The sequence below is a fragment of the Oreochromis aureus genome, linkage group 6, assembly GCF_013358895.1.
Source record: "Oreochromis aureus strain Israel breed Guangdong linkage group 6, ZZ_aureus, whole genome shotgun sequence".
In the NCBI taxonomy this organism is placed as follows: domain Eukaryota; kingdom Metazoa; phylum Chordata; class Actinopteri; order Cichliformes; family Cichlidae; genus Oreochromis; species Oreochromis aureus.
In genome coordinates this window covers 42,817,704-42,840,963 of record NC_052947.1, presented here as the reverse complement: position 1 = coordinate 42,840,963, position 23,260 = coordinate 42,817,704, and the positions used below count along the sequence as shown (strand labels likewise).

General features: G+C 48.3%; 3 protein-coding genes across 6 annotated transcripts; 2 read left to right on the top strand and 1 right to left on the bottom strand.

The window, feature by feature from the left end:
• Positions 1 to 4,589: 4,589 nt before the first annotated feature.
• On the bottom strand, positions 4,590 to 8,252 carry LOC116317661 (serum response factor-like). 3 transcript variants are annotated; one of them, XM_031736509.2, is made up of 8 exons: positions 7,471 to 8,249; positions 6,610 to 6,879; positions 6,331 to 6,526; positions 5,976 to 6,140; positions 5,774 to 5,881; positions 5,517 to 5,699; positions 5,271 to 5,433; positions 4,590 to 5,081 (listed from the first exon to the last, which is right to left on the bottom strand). In XM_031736509.2, the coding sequence occupies exons 1-7, from the start codon at positions 7,906 to 7,908 to the stop codon at positions 5,282 to 5,284; spliced, it is 1,512 nt and encodes a 503-aa protein (XP_031592369.1). In that variant the 5' UTR covers positions 7,909 to 8,249; the 3' UTR covers positions 4,590 to 5,081; positions 5,271 to 5,281. The 3 variants fall into 3 exon arrangements, with proteins under 3 accessions (XP_031592369.1, XP_031592360.1, XP_031592376.1); XM_031736500.2 differs by having other exon boundaries at positions 5,354 to 5,433; positions 7,471 to 8,247; XM_031736516.2 differs by lacking the exon at positions 5,976 to 6,140 and having other exon boundaries at positions 4,998 to 5,081; positions 5,354 to 5,433; positions 7,471 to 8,252.
• A 378-nt stretch (positions 8,253 to 8,630) lies between these two features.
• On the top strand, positions 8,631 to 11,884 carry opn6a (opsin 6, group member a). Its single transcript, XM_031736295.2, has 6 exons — positions 8,631 to 9,601; positions 10,015 to 10,220; positions 10,294 to 10,393; positions 10,478 to 10,582; positions 10,856 to 11,079; positions 11,157 to 11,884. Exons 1-6 carry the CDS (start codon positions 9,472 to 9,474, stop codon positions 11,634 to 11,636), a joined length of 1,245 nt encoding a protein of 414 aa, XP_031592155.1. The 5' UTR covers positions 8,631 to 9,471; the 3' UTR covers positions 11,637 to 11,884.
• A 1,880-nt stretch (positions 11,885 to 13,764) lies between these two features.
• LOC116317862 (wiskott-Aldrich syndrome protein family member 3-like) lies at positions 13,765 to 22,968 on the top strand. 2 transcript variants are annotated; one of them, XM_039613314.1, is made up of 12 exons: positions 13,817 to 13,909; positions 16,535 to 16,753; positions 17,587 to 17,726; positions 18,378 to 18,512; positions 18,601 to 18,754; positions 18,858 to 18,975; positions 20,751 to 20,795; positions 20,905 to 21,029; positions 21,104 to 21,373; positions 21,458 to 21,597; positions 21,688 to 21,903; positions 22,082 to 22,968. In XM_039613314.1, exons 3-12 carry the CDS (start codon positions 17,594 to 17,596, stop codon positions 22,243 to 22,245), a joined length of 1,500 nt encoding a protein of 499 aa, XP_039469248.1. In that variant the 5' UTR covers positions 13,817 to 13,909; positions 16,535 to 16,753; positions 17,587 to 17,593; the 3' UTR covers positions 22,246 to 22,968. The 2 variants fall into 2 exon arrangements, with proteins under 2 accessions (XP_031592622.2, XP_039469248.1); XM_031736762.2 differs by lacking the exon at positions 16,535 to 16,753 and having other exon boundaries at positions 13,765 to 13,909.
• Positions 22,969 to 23,260: the final 292 nt, after the last annotated feature.

The following is a 23,260-nucleotide window of genomic DNA, read 5'->3' as shown; positions in this document are numbered from 1 at the left end:
ATATATATGTGTAAAAACAAAGTGCTTCCCCAGATAACAAAGTCCCTGCAAAATAATCCCATTCATTCCCACCCAGGTCACTGTACACTGTATTTCCACACCTGACATGAGGGAAGTGCACACACTCATGCACTTGAAAAATTCTTATAGATTTGGAAATGCATCAAGGAAACAACCCCGCATGACACGACATGAGGTCATACAACCACTGTGTGTGTGAGTGGGAGGGGGTGAATGATAGCTCCTGTCTTTTAGAGGCACCTCATTCCCACTGATGCCAAACAGAGCAAGACGAGGGTCGGGGGCCAGCGTCACTCTGAGAATCCTGGACAGGGTATGAAAAACCTCTGTCCAGAACTGAAGGAGACTGGGACAAGACCACTACATGTGGATCAGTGAGGCTTCAGCAGTTTGGCATCTGTCACAATATGGAGCGATATCAGGAAAGACACGAGATAATCTGGATGTTTAAATAAAGTTTATTTGTTTGTGAGGTCACACTGAAGCAGCTTTATTAAAAGAACTACAACTGCTAAATTGGCCGACGTTTCCCACCTGCCTGCATCACAGGAGGCAAAAGTACAGATGTTCTGTACTTCTTCTACTGCAGTAGAAGTACACGGACTAGTGCTGAAAATACTACAGTAAAAGTTAAAGTACTGATTCAACTTCTTTACTCAAGTAGGAGGGAAAAGGTACCGTCACAGTGGGGGGGGTGTGTGTGGTTTGGTGGGGGGGGTTCACAGCAGTCTCGGCTGGGTTCCATCCTCCACACCGAATTATCTCATTGTTGCCTCGAAAAACCAAAAACGTACTTAAGGTGACTAAGTTAGGACAGAGTGTTCACTGAGTACTAAGAACTGGACTTTTCTGAGTGAGCAACACTAAATGTTTTTCCATTGACATTAACAAAGGTCTACAAAGTTCTAAATTAAAAAACAATTCATGGTAACTTACTATTTTTAATTTGGCTGACATACAAATTAAACCCCTCCTGGGTGAGGTGTTCAGGCATGTCCCACGGGGAGGAGGCCCCGGGGCAGACCCAGGACACGCTGGCCTGGGAACGCCTTTGTGTTCCCCTGGACAAGCTGGAGGAGGTGGGCGGGGAGAGCGGGGTCTGGGCTCCTCTGCTGAGGCTGCTGCCCCCGTGACCCGGCCCCAGATAATCACGTTATGTTTTATCATCCTTGAACGTTCAGTACAACACTTGTTATGAACACTGGATGATTCAAAAATAAAATAATTAACAACACTTCCTGTACTGCAGTTAAAACCAGCCAACATACTGGACACTGCTGTGCTGATACTGCCACCACTGTAGCTCATGTTATTTCATTATATGTCAAATATGATCACAATGAAACAAAGTCTCAGATTTCTGAAACTAGCTTTGTCTCGTAGTTACATCACAACACGTTTGTTCTGCATTCAGACACAGAAGCTGGTGTGTTAATATTTTATAGAGGGTTTGTTTCCCGTCCTGGTATCACTGCCTGACTGACTGTGGTGGATCCAAATGTAAGTGAGTCTTTAACACTGTGCCAGCTTCCCTTCAGCACAGTGGGAGTGGGCGTGGGTTTGAGAATCAATGACGCTGAACTTGCTGGTGACCACAACAATAACATAAACTATCAGATAATGAAGTGAAATATGAAATATAGTGCAGCAACAACAGAGGCATGAAGGAGAATCCAACAGCTCGAGTAAAGCAGCTACCTGTGAGTTGTAACCCACCCAAGTACAGTTTAGAGTAAATGTACTTAGTTACATTCCACCGCTGAAAAGCAACATTTCCAGCGTAGTTTTTCTAATTTAAACCAACTCAAACAAACCGAGTTGAAGCTTTTTGGATGCAATGTGCTGCAGACGTCTGTGGTCACAGACAGCGTGACTGCGTCCGCTTGGTCCGTCTGTATCCTGACGTCCCACAGGATCTCAGCTCGGTCAGTCTCCACCACCATGGGGGGCGTGTCCCAGTTTGACCTCGGCACTTCCAGGCCATACTCGGCACAGATGTTCCCGTATGCTACACCGGCCACTTGGTTATGGCGTTTGTAACAGTCGTAGTTGTGTGGTGTCTCTTTAAGACAGCCTAAGTTGATGTTTCATGATGTCACAAGTATGCGCCCTGCCCTCTGTGGGAGAAGCGTGCTTGCAGGTGGAATTTATGTTTATATCTCCATAACTGAAAGTAATGTCACAGGATAAATGAACGCTGCTCGCTTCATGTATGATCATCATCTTTGTTTAGAAAGCACTTTAAAACAACCACAGCTGACACAAAGGGCTGTACACTGGAACTAAATAATCAAATTACATAAGATATAAATAAAAGCTAAAAAAAGAAAAAAGTAAAATATTAGTTAATTGATAACCAATTTAATTACAAGACAAACTAAGTCTCAGTGAGGCCCAAAGCCAAAGGATCAAAAAGGGTTTTAAAAGTGGACAGTGACGTCCTTCCATCATGGGTCCTTTTCTCTTCTTCCTCCTTTGGTTTCTGCTGCCTGAAGTATCCATTAAGCACAAACACAAACACACACGCACACACCTTCTCATTTAATGGTGTGTCTTTATTTTTACTACTTTCTACAGTGTTGATATACTGAAGACATCAACTATGTGAAGCAACATATATGGAATTATGCACCAAAGAAAAAGTAGATAAATATGTTCATATTTTAGCTTCCACCCTTTACTTTGTTGACAGCGCTGCAAACCCTCGGCCTTCTCTCAGTGAGCTTCATAATGTCGTCACCTGAAATGGTTTCACCTCACAGGTGTGCCTGTCAGAGTTCATTGGTGGAGTTTCTTACTTTCTTAATGGGCCCATCACTTGTGTTGTGCAGCAGTCAGGTTGGTGCACAGCTGACAGCTCTATTTGACAACTGTTTGAATTCATATAAGAATCATCTAAGTAAAGAGAAACAACAGTCCATCATTACTTTAAGAACTGAAGGTCAGTGAGTCTGGAAAACTGCTAAAACTTTGAACGTGTCCAAGTGCAGACACAGAAACCATCAAGACTACGATGAAACTGGCTCACATGAGGACGGCCCAGGAAAGGAAGGAGTCCCCTCTGCTGCTGAGGATACATTCATCAGAGTCACCAGCCTCAGAAATCACAAGTTAACAGCAGCTCAGATTAGAGCCCAGATAGATGCCACACAGAGCTCCAGTAGCAGACACATCTCTACATGTTCAGAGGAGACTGTGTGAATCAGGTCTTTATGGTCAAACAGCTGCTGAGAAACCACGACTAAGGGAAAGCAACAAGCAGAAGATATTTGTTTGGGCCAAGAAACACAAGGAGTGGACATGAGACCAGTGGGAATCTGTGCTTTGGTCTGATGAGTCCAGATCTGAGATCTTTGGTTCCACCTGCCGTGTCTGACGCAGAAAAGGTGAACGATGGTCTCTACATGCATGGTTCCCACTGTGAAGCATGGAGGTGGTGGTGTGATGGGGACGGGGCATCCTGCAGCGACATGCCATCCCGTCATTTGTTTTTCACCAGGACAATGAGCCCAAACACACCTCCAGGCTGTGTCAGGGCTGTTTGACCAAGGAGAGTGATGGAGTGCACCAGGCCTACACAGTCACCTGACCCGAGTTATTTTGACTCCTTTGTTTACTACATAATTCCATATGTGCTCACAGTTTTGATGCCTTCAGTGAGAAGGCATCAAAACTCTCTTCCATATCTCCAAGTGACTGAACAGGTATTCAGGTGTGTGTGCAGGAGTGTGAAAGAGATCAGCATGAAGGTGCAGTCTGAGCTGCTGGAGACGAGCGTGAGGAAACACTTGAGCTGCAGACTCACTGCTGAAGTCAAACCTGGGCTCAGTCTGTGCAGCAGGATCAGATGTTAATGTGCATAGAACAATAACCCTGCTGCAAATCTGTGTGCTGCCAATAAAGCTGTGTTATAATCGATGCTGCTCAGCAGGGAAACAGACCTCAGGCCTTCCTGCTCTCCCCACAGAGATCTTTCAGGAAGGTCAGCGCTAATTTTTGGACATCTGATTGCTCAGTAGGCAGTGAGAGCACTGCTGATGTCCCTGTTGATGTCTCATCATTGAACCTAACCTGTTCACATCATGGGTTCCCATGGCGACTTACCCTGGTGAGAAGGGAAGCACCTTTGTGGTTCAGAGTGGAGGGTAGCTGGATCCTTGATAGTTCAGGCCGCTGCTCCTGACTGATGATGTCGGGATAAGACAATCCTGGCTTTGCTGAACTCGCATTATTGTGCAGGTTTCAGGTCAGCTGACGGCCGTCCACCAATCACTGCTAAATTCAGACTAGCTTACGAATACTGGCAGCATCCTGGATGCGCTTGTGGTAAGAACTCCCACATCGCTTCTTTCAGGAACTTCAATGTCCACCCCGCCCCCCATGTGACCTCATCCTTTCACCGCTGATGGGTGAATGTGATTGGTTTTTGTGTAAAAAAAAAAATTTGAGCAGTTTCTTCGCTGCTCTCACTCTCAGCCCGCCCGTCATCGCTTCTTCTTCGTGTGTCGTATCGGTCGTGTCTGTTGGAGGGTCAGCTCGCCATAGAACGAAATGATTATTAATCCTCAGACGTTCACATGAAACATTTTAATAACAACTGAAATCATTTTCACATTTCTGCAAATCAAAGATGAACGTTCAGAGAATACACATCCAGGTTTTACTTTGAAAGGTCCATACAGGAAGTGATGCTCCTGGTGTTCCTGCTGTCCATGTGTCACTGCAGCGACACCGCCAGGCAAACGAGCGTCCACACACTTTTGGCACTTTCTGCTCTTCATCTCAAATGAAAGACGCCTGGCAGAGTGACATCATCACTACATTCACCTGGACATCAGCGACGGATCAGCGTTCCAGGAAGTACCAACTGATGATGTCACAATCTTGTTTTTGTTTACATGATCAACACAAACACGTAAACAGGAAGTCCATCAAACCGCCACCACAAAGAAGGAAACAAATCATCTGAGTTCATCTCAGTCATCTTTTGATTGGTGGACGTCCAGACTGACGACCTGCAGCTCGGTCAGGTTGTTGCTGCTCTGTTGACTGATGACCATCTAAACAAACAAACAAAGTGTCACTGCAGTGAGCGCAGCCATGTTTACAAACACATTCACATACGTGTGTATATAAATGTTTTGTAATCTTTCGACCTCGTTTATCTCGTGTTTGGTTACATTGTCTCTCTGCTCAGCACACTGCCGACACTCGATGTCTTTTAATCGTGCTTTACAAATAAAACTGACTTGACTCGATGTTAACGGCCGCCTGCAGGGATGTGCGTGAACTTGTCGTGTGTTGTTGTCGTGCAGTTAGCGTGTGATGGTACCGGGTGCAGCTGGACTGCAGAAACTGGGATCTGAGTGGCGACTGGAGGGAGGGAGGTGAGGAAGACCTGCGGCACAGCGGCTGAAAGAAGAGAAGAGAGTTTGCGGTTTTTCTGAAAACGCCATCACGTTTTCATTTAAGGAGAAATCTTAACAGTCGGTCACCTGGGTCATGTGACTGGGCGTGGCCTGCTGGAGGGAAGGTGTTGAGGACGGTGAGGCTGCCGTCGCCCAGCGAGGGCGTCGGTGCGGCATACATCACCGTGTGACTGCCCGGGTACATCATGTGACCTGCTACCGAGGAAGAGGAGGAGGAAGGGGAGGAGACGATGGAGACGGGAAGACTCGCTGCAAAGAGAGGAAGATGGTCAGGTAGGCGGGGCTATGTTAACCCGTTATGGAACGTGTTTTTGTGTTCATACCTGTGGAGGAGGCAGGGCTCTGCATGTCAGAGCTGCTCTGATTGGCGGTTGCCTGCTGGCTGCTGGTCTGTACTTGGATTGTCTGCAGCTGCTGGGAGACTCCGGGTCCTGATGACACAAAGAGGGCGGAGCTAACATTCACCTGTTGGCAGGCAAGCTAAGGAAAACGCACTGATTGACAGGAGCGTAGTAGTGTGCTGACCTGACAGCGACACGGTGGCAGGAAGCCGCAGCAGCGTGGCTGACTGTGTGGGTGGAGCGTGCAGCGTGGGGGTGGGGCCTGGAGCCACGGGGCCCTGGATGGCCAAAGACTGGCCCTGCAGCTGGCTGAGGGGTATGGTGTGTGCGCCCGGAGGTAGCGAGCCACCTGCCGACAGGTGAGGGGGTGAGGCCAGAGACAGATTAGCTGAATAGCAGCAGCAGGAAAGCCAAAAGTATGTGGACAGGTGAAAGACCAGCAGGTGCTCAGGTGACCATTTAAATATTTACTTTTACCTGTCAGGTAAGAGACAGCACAAACACAAGCCTTGTGTCAGCAGTTGACTCCGCCCACCTACCTGACATCAAGGTAAAGCCTCCAGGAAGCACGACCCCAGCTGATGTCTTCAGCAGCGTCCCGTTGGCGGTCGAGGACGGCGGCTGCCAGGAGGGGGCGCTGGTCTGCACCTGCAGGGACGCTGAGGATGAAGAGGAGCAGGATGTGGAGGAGGAGGAGGAGGAGCCGGCCAGGCTGAAGGCCGGTTTGATCAGATCCTGCAGAGACACGATATCTGTATTTAAGGGGCGGGGCTAAAAGCGCTGATCCCGACATTTAAGTAACAGCACCTGGACGCTACCTTGGCAGCCTCGGAGCAGCCGTCAGCTTCTGACACCTGGTAGCTGAGATCAGTCTCCTCGAAGCCCGTGGCGCTCATCCTCTGGTCGGAGGAGGGGTCGGAGCGCGGCGGCGAGTCTGGCGAGTTCAGGCAGGTCTGGATCAGAGCCTTCCCCGTCTCTGACGTGATCATCGGCTGCAGCTTCCTTGTGGCGAAGGTGTACACGTGGCCCGTTTCGCTGGCAACAAGCAGCAACACCTGCGTACCTGTGAGCGTGGACAGCTCGTATGCCTGGGGGGGGGGCAGGTACAACAGGTGAACACGCCATCAGTCTAAACACACCTGCAGACATGGTGCAGTTCCTGGAGTGAACAGCTGACTGATGCTGTACCACTAACCTCACCTGTCAGGTAAATTGAGCTGAAAGCAGAGACACTGGTTCATCTGTGTTTACTGAGTTTTACTCGCTGAGCTCTACTGTATTCTACTTTGGTTTTTACTGACTGATTGTACTTTCTGAGCTCTGTTTCCGAGAGCAAAATCATCACTGATGGAAAGTTTCTACCTGCTACCCTGCTGGCTCCAGTCAAACCTCACCTGTCTACAGGTGAAACAGGCGAGATGCTCCTAAAGAACCTTACTGAACGCTCAGACACACCTGCAGACCTGAGCTGGTACAACGTCACCCTTTTTAGCCTCCACCTGCTCCTGAGCCTCCAGGTGAAGCTCTGCAGGTGAGAACGGTGATGATACACCTGTGCTCTGTGGCAGGTGAAGCTTTCATATACTTTTGGATTTTAGAAGCTTAGATTGAAATTTTCACGTTTTGTCTCAATGTCAGACTAAACCCACAGCTGACCTCTGACCCCTGCTGCCTCTCACCTTCTTCATGATGCCGGTCTTCCTCTTGCTGAAGGTGGTGTACCTACGCAGCTTGTTGTCTATGAACTCCATCTTGATCTTCACCCTGCCTCGGGTCTTCTTGCCGGGCTTCACCCCCGCCGCCCCGGGCCTCAGGCCACTGTACGCCCCGCTGAGGCCTCCGGAGCTCTGCGCCGCCTGATGCCCGACCTCCCGCTCGCTCCTCTCCCGCTTCACGCCCCTCCGGTCCCCACCCGGGCCCCCCATGTCATCGTCCTCCGCGGAGTCCGAGTCCTGGTCGGAGCCGCTGAACGCCCCCTCGGCGCTGTAGTCCCGGTCGTCCGGCGCCCCCCCGCCAGTCTCACGGACCGTGTCCGGTTCCGGTCCGGCCGTGTCTGTGCTGCTCACGCGTCCAGGTAAGGTTCTGGAGCCCATCTCGGCCCCGCTGCCCGCCAGCATCCTTATCAGCGTCCCTCCAACCAGGCCCGGAAGATAGATCCTCCAGGTGCGCCGGAGCGAGCCTCGGCGGGGCTCGGAGCTCCGCGCCGGGCCGGGGTCGGCTAACCGCACCGCTAGCTGCGTGGCTAACGGTGCTAGGCTAAGCGCTCAGCGGCTCTTCAGCGACAGGTCGATCCGTGAGTCCGTTAGGAAGTTCCGGGAGCCCGCGGGCCGTGACGTGGAGCCGCCGGGCACACTTTCCGAAGGAAATCGATCCGGATCGATCAGAAATTAGAAAAAGTTGTGAAGTTGTTTTCACAGAGCAGCGAGGCCCGGCCCCCCACGGATCACTCCGCTCCACATAAGGAAATGACAGGCAGCTTCCGCAGATATCCGTCCGCTCTGACAGGTAGTCCAGCACTTCACAGCAACTGGAGCCTCCCCGCGCCTCGGAACCGTCACACCGCTCACTGGAAGTGTCGGGGTAGGGAGTCTTTACGGTCTGGTGCGGACAGGTGCGAACTTACCGAAGCTTGTGCGCAGTGATACGCATTTCAGGGCCGTACGACCGGGACACCTTTTCTCCATATAAAGAACGCGTTTCCTTTTATGGCCCCGCCTCTCCTTATATGGTCATTCTGCTTCCTGCACACCTCCAGCCTGAACAGCTGCAAGCACGTGGAGATACAGAGAACGTCTATGGAAGCCCAGCTGTGCCAATATCACAATAATCAATAACACAAATAAAAAGGTGAAAAGATTTCATAGATTAGATTCGAGTGTGGTGTCGCAGCATTACACCTGTTTTTATATATGACACGAGGAACATGGAGGAATGACCTGCTCAACGTCAGGAAACACTGGAAGAGCATGCTCAGCAACCGAAACCAAACATCCGGAAAACCTGCGACGCCTCGTCAGACCGCTCAGATCCTCATGATGGCGCTCATTCTGGGTCATCACTAACAACAGATAAAATAAGTTTGTATTCAGACTCAAATGCATAAAATTCCAGCCCAGAGAAGGAGAGAGATGAGCAAGCCAAACCATCTGAAATTTGACCTTTGACTGTGGGGTCAAACCGTGACCTCAGCAACATTAAATCTGAATGATGTTCTGGAGCAGTCAAATGAAAAGCTATAAGGAAAAAACACAAACTCGGGAAATAATAAAATATTAAAAAGAACAAAATGAAAAGAGAAATTGAAATAAAAACCATCAGATTTCATCAGACTGTACATGGCTCCACCCCCGTCACCTGTGATGAAATGACTGTTTTCATGCAGAGTCCAGATTTCTCAGTATTAAAGTAAAAGTACCTCAAAGGAGTACTTCACAGTACACTAAACGTTACTTTCCAGACTGAAGTCAGATGAATACATCAGCAGAGATCAGTCTGAATCCTTTAACGAGTTTATTACATCATCACTCCTTCAGCCAATCAGTGAGCTGGGGCCTGCTGGGTGCTGCTTTGGAGTCACAAGTGCTGAACCAGGATCAGCCTCTAATCTCACCTCAGATTAGCTGCAGAGTCCTGCAGTACTCGCAGAACACACGCCATTTACACGCCACACCACACGCAACATGTCACTCAGCGGCGCTGCAGCCGGCAGCCCCCCCTGGAGGAACCACAGCTTCATCCTGGGAGGGGGGCGAGATCCCCCCCTGACCGACCAGGGGGAGACCATCATAGGAGTCTACCTACTGCTGCTGGGTGAGCGCGCACACACACACACACACACAGACTCACACACACAAACAGACTCTCTCTCTCACACACACACACACATATATACACACACACACACGTGCTGTGTCATGGTTGTGTCCTTTTAGAATCTGTGTGATGTTATTTGGCTTCAGTCTGTCAGTGATCAGCGATCAATACTCTGATGATGCTGTGGGCACAGCAGCTGCTCTCACACGCTGCAGCAGCTTTGATGAGCCTCTCTGACTGTAGGTAACAGAGCAGGTGTCACTCTCACCTGTCTGCAGGACATCAGCTGCACTTTAAGTTCTTAGTAGTGACCCGCTGGATTACCCTCAGCTGCTCCTGTGTAGTACTCTGTGTACACTGCGTACTTACTGTACATACTGAAGTACCTGTATGCACCTGTGTGTTTCCAGGATGGATGTCCTGGTTCGGGAACAGCATCGTCCTCTTCGTCCTCTACAGGCAGAGAGCCTCACTGCTGCCCACCGACTACCTAACCTTTAACCTCGCCGTCTCAGACGCCAGCATTTCCGTGTTCGGATACTCCAGAGGAATCATCGAGATCTTCAACGTCTTCCAGGATAGCGGCTACCTCATCTCCTCCATCTGGACCTGCCAGGTACTGACGTCCCACCTCAGGCTTAGTCTGTGGTGGGACGTGAAGGGCTCATCTGTGACGTGTTCTCCCGCAGGTGGACGGGTTCTTCACGCTGGTGTTCGGTCTGAGCAGCATCTACACGCTGACCGTGATCAGCATCACACGCTACATCAAAGGATGCCACCCAAGCCGAGGTCAGAGCTCCGCCCATCAGGTGTTCAGCATCATACTATTAATTTGTTATTACCATGTTACCTGAGTGAGTGTGTGTGTTTCAGCGCATTACATCACCAGGACCAGTGTGTTCGTGTGCCTGTTGCTCATCTGGATCTCAGCTGGATTCTGGTCAGGGGCGCCGCTGCTCGGCTGGGGCAGCTACACAGGCAAGAATGACCTGACCTCTGACCCGTGACCCCCTCACAGTACAGGAAGTGGCTGCAGGTCTCCCCAGGGCGGTGTGTTGGAGTGAATGAGGCTCAGATAAAGCAGGGACCATAAAACACCAGTGTCCTGCTGCCGTGTCCTGATTGGTCCGTCAGGTGTCTGCTTCTCCACAGAACCTCATTCACTCTGGACGAGCTGAAAAGCGCCCTTATGGAACAGGAAGTGAGCAGTGGAAGTCCTTCCTGTAGTGACAGTGTCTGTCATCTGTGCAGATCGCGGCTACGGGACCTGTGAGATTGACTGGGCCAAGGCAAACTACTCGAGCGTCTACAAGTCCTACATCGTCTCCATCTTTGTGTGCTGCTTCTTCGTCCCCGTGCTCGTCATGCTGTTCTGCTACATTTCCATCATCAACACGGTGAAGCGAGGCAACGCGCTGTCAGCTGAGGGAGACCTGACCGACCGCCAGCGGAAGATCGAGAGAGACGTGACCGTCGTGAGTGTTTGTTGCTGTCCTCTCCTGCCCACCGGAGTGCCGTTCGGAAGGTTTGATCACTTTCTCTGTCTCTGCAGGTTTCCATAGTGATCTGCACGGCCTTCATCCTGGCCTGGTCACCGTACGCCGTGGTGTCCATGTGGTCCGCCTGGGGTTTCCACGTGCCCAACCTCACCAGCATCTTCACCCGCCTCTTTGCCAAATCTGCCAGTTTCTACAACCCACTCATCTACTTTGGTCTCAGCTCCAAATTCCGCAAAGATGTGGCGGTCCTGCTGCCGTGCACGCGTGACGCCAAAGACACCGTCAAGCTGAAGCGTTTCAAACCCAAGGTTGACGGTCGCCTTGCCACAGGAGGCGGAGCCAGATTCAAAGTTCCTCTGAGCCGGCCTGAAAAGAAGTACTCGTTAGTGAACCATCCCCATGAGGCCCCGACCGCGGACTCGGGAGCAGTGAGTCCACCATCCACGCCGCCACCCGTCAACAAGGAGGTGTTCTACATCAACATGCCCCGCCCCTCTGAGACCAGTTCTGGCTTTGAATGCGAGAGACTCTGATGGACGACTGAAATGGTCAATCGATCCTCGTTAAGTCTGGTCTATAGAGACTCCGCCCCATCAAGTGCTCACATCGTTCTATTTGGTGAGCAAGGAGTGGAGGTTAGTGTTAGACACCTGTGTGTGACCACGAGGAGAGGAAGAGCCCATAAAACCCTGATGATGTTTTATATAAAGTCTCAGTTTTGATAACCACTCAGTGTGAATTTGATTGAGTCACATGTTTCAATAAAGTTTTTTTAGGAGCAAACAAACGTGTCACTCTTTGAATGTTGGCCGTTCTCTGTCCAGGCACTGGACAGGAAGTCGTGGAGGACACACAGGAAATGATTTGAGGCTTGAATCCTGTGGAGCGTAGGTCTCCAGCTGGAGTCGTCTAACGCTAAAAACTCTCAATGAGGTGGAGTAGTGTGATGACGGGAGCAGAAAGCTCCTTCCAAAGAGGCTGAGGGTCTCTGAGCTGAAGGAGGGGAGAGTTCAGCTCTGAGGCCCACTGTAAGGCTGCACAGATCAACAGGTGGAGGACAAACCGATGAGAATCAGTGATGCGATCATCTACGGCTCCTCTGATGAAGACTCACAGGAACATGAGCTCACACGGGGCAGCTGCAGAGCTGCTGGATGACGGTGGGTGGGTGTGGGTGGGTATGCTTCCTGTGGAGTCAAAGAGCACTCAGAGTTTGGACACACGTCTCCCTAAACCAGGGGTCGGCAACCCGCGGCTCCGGAGCCGCATGCGGCTCTTTAGTCCTTATACTGCGGCTCCGCCTAGTTTGGGAAAATAAATTAGAAGTATTTAGCTGAAGTGTATTTTATTTATGTTAGTTCTTTTTAACTTGTAGTTCTAAATTGGAAGATTATTGTGATATTGAAATATAAAAATAAAATTATATTCTATTATTTTTCATGGCTCAAAATAAGCGTCACACTCATGAAGCCGGTGTACCACCCGAAACCGTGTATTTATCGAGACTTTCAACCCCAGGTAGGCCAACTATGGATCTTCGGATCCACATTATGTCAGCAGCTGTTCTCCGTGAACTATGTTAAAGACAAACACCGTTCACGCCTCACAGATGACAGCTTACAGTCCTGCGTAAACTGACTTCAGATAGCCCGATTTGCGGACTCTGTGCGCAGAGGTTCAGGAGCAGAAGTCCCATTGTAAACAAATCACGGCAGACCCGACGATGTTTCCATGAGCATGCTTTTGAGCATCTCTTTATTGAGCACTTTTCACACACGGTTGCTGTGCGCGCCAGCCGGCTGTAGCTTTTCAGCTCACAGCCCGACATACACCACCAACAACACAACAGCACAGATAGCGCAGACGTAAAGGCGGCGGGCGTGATTGCGGTGTCGCTCAGGTGCGTCCGCCTCCCCTGCAGCGGCGCTGCAAACCACGCCCGCCGCCGCATTAACCAGGTAAAATACATATTTAGGCAGAATTTTGCAAATATCTATTTTTCATTTTCAGCAGCATAGTGCTTTTTTCCAATTATTTTTTAAGAGTCAGGTCAAGGCTCCAACAGCCCAAAGGCGATATAAGGGTGGCGGCTCACAACAGTTTTTGTTTGCTGGATCATTTTAGTTCAGCTGGGTGTCTTTGCTTTTGTTATATTTCTTTAAGAGTTCAAAATGTGTTGATTACGTAAATAAAATGTAATTTTCTCTGTAGCACTTCATGGATTTCATAAGCAGCACACCTTAGTTGTTCACACAAAGCACAAAGGTAAAAAACAATATATACAGTGTTATCTTCATTGTAGATGTCAAAAAGTATTTGCGGCTCCCAGTGTTTTCTTTTGCGTGGAAACCGGGTCCAAGTGGCTCTTTGGGTGTAAAAGGTTGCAGACCCCTGCCCTAAACCGACTGATGGTCAGAATGAATTGACCAATCAAGGCCGTGTGGGAGGGGCCGAGATGAGGCTGTCACATGATGAGCCTCAGTCTGACCGCTAATCACAGTCCAGCGCTTCAGTGTGAGTCTGCAGCTAAAATCAAACACGCACACACACACAGACACACAAGCTCATTACCTGCGTGCGCAGGTGTACACGTTCACGCGGATTTTTGGTAAACGTGTCACAGAAGCTCAGTCAGCAGGGGGCGCTGCAGCTCCGTGACTGTGGACAGAAGCCGGGTCTAGCCCCGCCCCCGCCTCTCCAGACTTCTTCGCGGTCGGAGGAGGATGAGGAGTCCGCCGCGCGCTGCTCTCTGACGGGGTAGCTTCAGTGGAACGAACCGGAACCGGAGTGGAACCGCCAGAGCCCGGTGAGTCTGATCGATCCGTCCTATCGGTTTTAAAGCGTTACTGTGATCGATCCGCGTGGGTGAGGGTCTCTCTGACACACACACAAACGCACTATCCACGCTAGTGACGATAGGAGCCAATCAAACATCATCTGTTTTTGAGGAAGATGATGGTGATAATATCCGACCGTGACGTCATCGGCTATTGATCAGCACACACACACACTGCATTTGGTCACGCACTCATTTCTGCAAAGTGTGCGCGTTACTGCAAGTGCACCTGTGAGACATGACGTCATATGTCTTGAGATATCTGCAGACAGCAGGGGGTTCTGTGGGTCACGTGGTTCTCCACCAGGAGTTCTGGAGTAGATCAGCTGATGATGAAATTGACATCACTCTCACCTGAGTGGACTCCTGGGAAGTGTAGTCCAGACTGAGGCTGCAGGAACCGCACAAACACACACACAGACGAGGATGTTTTTATTACTCACCTGTTAAAATTAAAGTTTCAAGTTTGCATCATTGGGGGCGTGGCCTCTCTGACTGACAGGCAGCTGTAGCTGCTAGCTGTCTGATAGCTTCACCTGAACTGGACCTCTGGACTGTGTTTGTGCTGTTGGAGCCTTTTGGAGAAGTTAAATGACATCAGTCTGTAGTAACAGACAATCCAGGAAGGACTCTGATTGGCTGTCACCGATTAACAGGTATCTATCATACAGCTTTAGAAACAGCAGATGGTAGTTAAAGTAATCTGATTACATTCTGTTCATGGCTGTGTGAAGGGATGCACGACCTCCCACTGTCTCCTAGCAACAGTAACCATGGTGCTATCTGTGGGCAGCAGAGCATAATGTGCTGTTTCCATGGCGCTGCCCTCTGAGATAGCATTATTACACACACAAAGATTCCTCTGCACCACTGAGGACCGACAGCCAATCAAACACTGTCTGTTACTGAGGATGATGATGAGGGTGATGAAGGTGTAATCTGAGCAGTTTCCCAGTGAGACATCAGCACAGCTGGGGGTCAGAGGTCAGGCAGTGATGTCATAGTGCATGACTGTAATCACCTGTTGTTGTACATGAGAGGAGCTGCTCTATTAGTAGGAACTCAGTGATTTGATCTGATCTCATAGTTTTCATCAGTATTTATCAGCAGAGTCTGAAGTTGATTGAATTCATTTTATTTATAGAGCATCAAATCCTAACAATAGTCACCTCAAGCTGCTTCATACTGCAAAGACTTATAGTAAAACCCCACAATCATACGACGCCCTGTGTTTGTTACCTTATGTGTACCTGATTTATCTTAAATGATGTTGGATCCTAAGAAGAACTGTTAAAGTCAAGTCAAGTGGCTTTTATTGTCATTCCAACCATGTGCAGTGGTACAGTACAAAGTGAAACGAGACACCGTTCCTCCGACACCCTGGTGTTACATATGACATATAACCAGTGTTGGTCAAGTTACTTGAAAAAAGTAATCAGTAACTAATCAGTAACTAATTACTGATTACTTCCCCCAAAAAGTAATCCCGTTACTTTACTGATTACTTATTTTCAAAAGTAATTAATTACTTAGTTACTTTTTAAAAACACAATTTACAACCTGAATAGGTGATAAAGCGATAGATCTTTCAGCCCAATTCTACTTTTTCTGCATAATCCATCATATAAAATGTAATCAAATGGAAACGTCTCTTTTTAAAACTTGTTTTATTAGTTTTAATCTTTTAACTTTATGCATCAAGCAAAAATTAAATTATATGCAACATTCTCTGACTGGAAGAAATTTGTTTAACATTTAAACCTATTTTCTGCACATTCCAGCACATAAAAAATATTTTTTTGTGTTTACACTCACTCTTTCAAATAGATGCAAGTAAAACACAGCAGAAAATAAATAAAGTCAAAGACTAGTTGCTCTATTTTCAACTGTAAAGCAGGACTGGGGTAGGCGGAGGTTTACCTTGGTGCAGGTGTGCCGCAGCGGTCATTACAGTCGTAGCGCACTCGGTGCTTGCTTGGAAGTTTAGGGGTTTTTTTCGCTGTAAAAAGAAGTTTTCTTCCCACGCACAACGGACGCTAATGTTTTTGTCACTTTTTATGGAATCAAACTCAAAGTAAGGTCAGTACTTCCACGCTTTAAACGCTGCACGCTCATACTCTCTCCCGTACTCGATATATTATCCATTGTTGCTCTGCAGACAGCTGTTGTCACGAATGTCGCACTCGCATACGTCACTGTCATGAGACATTCTCGCAAAAAACCCACGGTTTTAGTAACGCAGTAACGCAGCGTTCCTACGGGAAAGTAATGGTAATCTAATTACTGTTTTTGCAATGGTAATCCCTTACATTACTCGTTACTTGAAAAAAGTAATCGGATTACAGTAACGCGTTACTTGTACTGCCCATCTCTGCATATAACTGACAAACACAGGACTACGTAAAGTGCAATGTGCAAAAAAACAAGACGAGACAGACACAAGACAAGAAATGTGCAAAATACTGATCATTGTGCAAAAAGTAACTTGGTGTCTATAGATGTGTGTGTGAGATAGTGCAGATAAGTGCTTGGTAGTGACATGTGTGAAGTTGTGTGTGTGTGTGTGTGTGTGTGTATGTGTGTGTGTCATTCCAGTCACTGAGTGTTCAGGAGTCTGACGGCCTGGGGGAAGAAACTGTGTCACAGTCTGGCACTGAGGGCCCGGATGCTCCGGTACCTCTTTCCAGAAGGCAGCAGGGTGAAGAGTGTGTGAGGGCTGTGTGGGGTCCTCCACGATGCTGGTGGCTTTGCAGATGCAGTGGGTGCGATAGGTGTCTGTGATGGAGGGAATAGAGGCTGCAATGATCTTCTCAGGTGCTCTCACTAACCGTTGTAGGGTATTGCGATCCGATATGGTGCATTTACCATACAGACAGTGATGCAACAATGTAACCGATGGTGAGCAATAAATGTGTTAAAAGGAGAAGCTAAGTACGGCTGCTGTTATTGGACTTTCTCAAATTTCATTCATAACAGTGGCATTGCGTCATCCCCACCGTTGAACACCTCAAGGGCTTCAAGTGACTAAGGGAGGATTCAGGGTCACCTGGTCCAGCCCTAACTATATGCTTTAGCAAAAAGGAAAGTTTGAAGCCTAATCTTGAAAGTAGAGATAGTGTCTGTCTCCTGAATCCAAACTGGAAGCTGGTTCCACAGAAGAGGGGCCTGAAAACTGAAGGCTCTGCCTCCCATTCTACTTTTAAATACTCTAGGAACAACAAGTAGGCCTGCAGTGTGAGATGAAGTGCTCTAATAGGATGATATGGCACTACAAGGTCATTAAGATAAGATGGGGCCTGATTATTTAAGACCTTCTATGTGAGGAGCAGGATTTTGAATTCTGGATTTAACAGGAAGCCAATGAAGGGAAGCCAAAACAGGAGAAATCTGCTTTCTCTTTCTAGTCCCTGTCAGGACTCTTGCTGCAGCATTTTGGATTAACTGAAGGCTTTTCAGGGAGTTTTTAGGACATCCTGATAATAATGAATTACAGTAGTCCAGCCTGGAAGTAATAAATGCATGAACTAGTTTTTCAAAGGAGCGTCAGCGTTTAAAAGAGAGAGAAACAGGAAGTGATCGGAGTCATGTCTTGACTTGAAACACTTTAAAATGATTAACTGACATAACGCCCACCTGTCTGTCTCCAGGTGAGCCATGCCGCTGGTGAAGCGAATCATTGAGCCTCGGTACCTGTGCCGCGGCTCTCTGCCTGATGGGGTTGCCAGTGAGCTGGAGTGCGTCACCAACAGCACGCTGGCTGCAGTCATCAAACAGCTGGGAGGACTCAGTAAGTTTCATTATCGTTGTAACTCTGGTTCTTGATGTGGGGACGAGCTGAAGATTTCCGATGTTTCAGCTAACCTGCAATCTGCATTTACAGTTTAATAATATTTATTCAATGCACATCATGTGATGAGATCATTCCTGCAGTGAGACACCCTCGATGCTCAAACCCTTTCTGTTCATTCTGCTTTTGTTAGTAGCCTGAGCCACAGCTAACCAATCAGCTTAGTGCAGCCAGGTAAAAACAGAAAACCCAGTATCACAGACTGTAAATAAAGATGGAAGCAGATCTCTGAGACCCAGTAGGAGAGGACTCCTCTGGTCTCAGTCTGACTGAATAAAACAGGAAGTTTATTTTTGTGGTCATACTGAAGCAGGAATCGCTCTCATCACATGCTAAAAACATGTGGAGTGAAGCTCCGCCTACAGCCCAGGTGTGGGAGTCCAAACACACACAAACACCACCTCTCAAAAGCTTGAGAGGAGGTGTTTGTGTGTCCTGCTCCTGGTCCCTCGTTAGAGTTGACCTTTAGGGTCGTTTTCTGTGGATGGAAGCTTTTGATCTCATCCACACTGAAGCTCAGTAAGTCTGTGTGAGCTCACTCGGTCCACGGCGTAGTGATAACATGTCTTACTTCCTTACGATGGCGTGCAGGTCGCCATGCGGAGGACATCTTTGGCGAGCTGTTCACGGAGGCTAACAGCTTCTACCTGAGAATGAACAGCCTGCAGGAGAGAGTGGACCTGCTGGCCGTGAAGGTCACTCAGCTGGATTCCACCGTGGAGGAAGGTTGGCGAGAATCACTGCACTCAGATCATGTGACCATCCAGCGCCTCCACCTGTTTATAGATTCTGTATCTCTTCCATGTGCTTCCAGTCTCACTGCAGGACATCAATATGCGGAAAGCTTTTAAGAGCAGTACCATTCAGGACCAGCAGGTGGTGTCACGGAGCTCCATCCCTAATCCAGCGCTGGAGATGTACCAACGCTGTGACAAGCCACCACCCCTCAACATCCTGACGGCCTACAGGTTAGTTTAAACTCCGCCCACAACGTCCTGCAGGTTGTAGGCGTAAGAGTTTAAATTACTTGCAGGTAATTTAAACTCAGAGTTTTTGTTGTTGTGTCTGCAGGGACGACAAGAAGGATGGTCTGAAGTTCTACACCGACCCATCGTACTTCTTCAACCTGTGGAAGGAAAAGATGCTGCAGGCCACCGAGAACAAACGCAAGGAGAAGAGACGGCAGAAGGTTCATCCACCCATCTATCCACGCATCCAACCATGATCATCCATCCGTCTATCCATGCATCCAACCATGATCATCCATCTATCCATGCATCCATCCACGATCATCCATCTATCCATGCATCCAACCATGATCATCCATCCATCTATCCATGCATCCAACCATGATCATCCATCTATCCATGCATCCATCCACGATCATCCATCTATCCATGCATCCAACCATGATCATCCATCTATCCATGCATCCATCCACGATCATCCATCTATCCATGCATCCAACCACGATCATCCATCCATCTGTCCATGCATCCAACCACAATCATCCATCTATCCATGCATCCAACCACGATCATCCATCCATCTGTCCATGCATCCAACCACAATCATCCATCTATCCATGCATCCATCCACGATCATCCATCTATCCATGCATCCAACCATGATCATCCATCCATCTATCCATGCATCCATCCACGATCATCCATCTATCCATGCATCCAACCACGATCATCCATCTATCCATGCATCCAACCACGATCATCCATCCATCTATCCACGCATCCAACCACAATCATCCATCCATCTATCCATGCATCCAATCACAACCATCCATCTATCCATGCATCCAACCACGATCATCCATCTATCCATGCATCCAACCATGATCATCCATCTATCCATGCATCCAACCACGATCATCCATCTATCCATGCATCCAACCATGATCATCCATCTACCCATGCATCCAGCCACGATCATCCATCCATCTATCCATGCATCCAGCCACGATCATCCATCCATCTATCCATGCATCCAACCACGATCATCCATCCATCTATCCATGCATCCAATCACAATCATCCATCTATCCATGCATCCAACCACAATCATCCATCCATCTATCCATGCATCCATCCACGATCATCCATCTATCCATGCATCCAACCACGATCATCCATCTATCCACGCATCCAACCACAATCATCCATCTATCCATGCATCCAACCACGATCATCCATCCATCTATCCACGCATCCAACCACAATCATCCATCCATCTATCCACGCATCCAACCACAATCATCCATCCATCTATCCATGCATCCAACCACAATCATCCATCCATCTATCCATGCATCCAACCATGATCATCCATCTATCCATGCATCCATCCACGATCATCCATCTATCCATGCATCCAACCATGATCATCCATCCATCTATCCATGCATCCAACCATGATCATCCATCTATCCATGCATCCATCCACGATCATCCATCTATCCATGCATCCAACCATGATCATCCATCCATCTATCCATGCATCCAACCATGATCATCCATCTATCCATGCATCCATCCACGATCATCCATCTATCCATGCATCCAACCATGATCATCCATCCATCTATCCATGCATCCAACCATGATCATCCATCTATCCATGCATCCATCCACGATCATCCATCTATCCATGCATCCAACCACGATCATCCATCCATCTGTCCATGCATCCAACCACAATCATCCATCTATCCATGCATCCATCCACGATCATCCATCTATCCATGCATCCAACCACGATCATCCATCCATCTGTCCATGCATCCAACCACGATCATCCATCCATCTGTCCATGCATCCAACCATGATCATCCATCCATCCACGCATCCAACCATGATCATCCATCTATCTATCCATGCATCCAACCACGATTATCCATCCATCCATGTATGTGAAGATAAGGTGCTGCTTTAACAGCTCATTTGTTTCTAGGAGCAGAGACATGTGGAGGAGTCTTCAGGGCGGGAGGTGAAGAAGGTGAAGTCATTTGTGTTTGGTTCAAACTTGTTAAGTCACGTGTTTTGATAAGTTTGTGACCTTTCATTAAATCTCAGTACTTGTTGTCATTACTCTTTCTCCTGGGAAGGTCCGGAAAGCGCGAAACAGGCGACAGGAGTGGAACCTGATGGCTTATGACAAGGAGCTCCGCCCAGATGCTCGAGTCACACCATCACCTCACCATACATCTGACGGCTCATTGTCACCCGACAGGTAAACACCTGCATGTTCACACCTACTTCCCTGTCCAATAAGCTGACATCAGAACTTTAACTCCTTCCACAAAGGTCAGGGATGTCAGATGACCTCTCCTTCCCGGCCAGTCCTCACCATGATGGGCATGATAGAAAAGATGATGTTGACATTGCGACCAGTGGTTCTGGGCAAACTCAGTCATTGGACCGTGCCCTCAGACCCACCTCCGCAGTATCTGCGGCAACCGCTCGGCAGCACTCTCTGGGTCGCAACCAGCCGCATCAGCATCACCATCGCCCACAGCCGCTCACTGGCCCAGCCAATCAGAACGGAGCACGTTCCAACATGGCCAAGGAGGCCAAGTACACACACACATACATTCAAATTATAATCACTATCATTATGCACATATACATGTTTGACCTTTGACCTCCATCCCTCCTCAGTGACCGTCAAATCCCTCCGGCCCCGCCACCGCCTCCACCTCTCATGCCATCAGCAGGACAGGTGGTGTTTCCAAACAGCTCCATCCACAGTGCTGCTATGGCAACACCATTGCACCCTGCAGCTGTGCCTGGTAACCAAGGTAACAAGCACCCCGCTATTTTTTAGGTTTCTGATGGCGCTTTGGCATGTCCACGTGAAATCAGGAGCTCCTGCTCTTTTCTGTCCACAGGTGGCACCGCTGCCCAGGCCCACCCTTATAGCCCCTCCCCTCCACCCCCACCCCCAGGTAACTACATCTCCTCCCCCTCCCGTCCTAGCAGCCAAGCTCCCTCCTCTGCTGCTGCGCCCCCGGTGCCCCCGGCGGCAGATGGCAGGAAGCCAGCCGCTGGACTGAACGTGCCAATGAATGATGCCCGCAGTGACCTCCTCGCCGCTATCCGCAGAGGTCAGTCAGGATGCAGACAGTTCACAGTTTATAGAGGTGGTCACTGGGTGACGCTCATCTGGTGTGAGCGGGTGTGGCCAGGGTGACCTGGTGGGTGTGGTCCGACAGATGTGTGTGTGTGTGATCTGGTGTGGATGGGTGTGGCCCTGGGTGTTGATGCAATGTCTCATGTCTGCAGGGATCCAGCTGAGGAAGGTTCAGGAGCAGCGTGAGCAGGAAGAGGCCAAGAAACGAGAGCCGGCAGGAAACGACGTTGCCACCATCTTGTCGCGACGTATCGCGGTGGAATACAGCGAATCAGAGGAGGAATCTGAGCCTGAGGACCAGGAGTGGTCCGACTAAGGAGGAGGACGAGAGCGCCTGACAGGAAGTGACTCGTCAGAGAACCGAAGCTTCTTTGTTGTTTTCCTGTTTGATGTTAATGAGTCAGCGTGGCGTCCGATGATGTTTGATGAACCTGCTGATGGTGACACGCAGAAACTTTATGGACAGCAGCAGGTTTAACAGACATTCCTCAGAAAATGAACCCTTGGCACAGCGCCCCCCTCAGGACGCCGACCGTCTATGTGTTCGTGATGAAACAAAAGTTGACCTGGATTTATGTATCACTTTGCTGCTTGGACATCAAATTTCATCATTTTCAATTTATCAGAACTTTTAAAAATACATTTTCAGTTTTTAATATTTTTGTGTTATTTTGTCTTTACATTTTATTTTGTTTATATTTTATTCTTGATATTCTTTATTTTTGTTGCTTTAGTTTTTTTTTTTCTTCTGTTATGATGCATCTTGTTCTACAGTGTAAGATGCAATGTGATGACATCATAGTAACTACTGACATCATCCATAATCATCCCTGCTGCTGCTGATGTGCTGTGTGGAGAGGGGGCGTGTCCTCCCTATCCTGTACCTTGTGTGATTGGCTGATCGTGCTGTGCTGTGTTTCTGTGACCTGCATGTGGGTGAAAAAAAAAAATGAAAATAGAACAAAAGTTATAGATAAAAACAAGAGTTGATTTTTGTGCTTTATTTCAATCATTAAATATTTAAAGTCTCTTTTTAAAACTTGTTTTATTAGTTTTAATCTTTTTACTTTATGCATCAAGCAAAAACTAAATTATATGCAACTGTTTTTGATTTGAAGAAATGTGTTTAACATTTAAACCTATTTCCTGCATATTCCAGCATATAAAATAAAATAAAATAATATTTGTGTTTACGTTCACTCTTTCAAATAGGTGCAAGTAAAACACAGCAGGAACACATTACAGCCTGTCTCCTTTCCTCACTTGTTAAGAGATTTTCAAATGTTTCAAGTATTATTCCCACTTGCATTTGTACGTTATTGATGGTTTAT

Bases quoted from the DNA above. Each gene is read 5' to 3' on its own strand.
- LOC116317661 (XM_031736500.2), bottom strand. From the start codon at position 7,908: ATGCTGGCGGGCAGCGGGGCCGAGATGGGCTCCAGAACCTTACCTGGA. The intron at 6,880-7,470 runs GTGAGAGGCAGC...CCCCCCCCCCAG, and splicing joins AGACCGGCATCATGAAGAAG to GCATACGAGCTGTCCACGCT. The intron at 5,882-5,975 runs GTCAGCACACTA...TTGTGTCATCAG, and splicing joins TGCCACCGTGTCGCTGTCAG to GACCCGGAGTCTCCCAGCAG.
- opn6a (XM_031736295.2), top strand. From the start codon at position 9,472: ATGTCACTCAGCGGCGCTGCAGCCGGCAGCCCCCCCTGGAGGAACCAC. The intron at 10,583-10,855 runs GCAAGAATGACC...TCATCTGTGCAG, and splicing joins CGGCTGGGGCAGCTACACAG to ATCGCGGCTACGGGACCTGT. The intron at 11,080-11,156 runs GTGAGTGTTTGT...CTGTCTCTGCAG, and splicing joins TCGAGAGAGACGTGACCGTC to GTTTCCATAGTGATCTGCAC.
- LOC116317862 (XM_031736762.2), top strand. From the start codon at position 17,594: ATGCCGCTGGTGAAGCGAATCATTGAGCCTCGGTACCTGTGCCGCGGC. The intron at 20,796-20,904 runs GTGAAGTCATTT...TCTCCTGGGAAG, and splicing joins CAGGGCGGGAGGTGAAGAAG to GTCCGGAAAGCGCGAAACAG. The intron at 21,904-22,081 runs GTCAGTCAGGAT...TCATGTCTGCAG, and splicing joins CCTCGCCGCTATCCGCAGAG to GGATCCAGCTGAGGAAGGTT.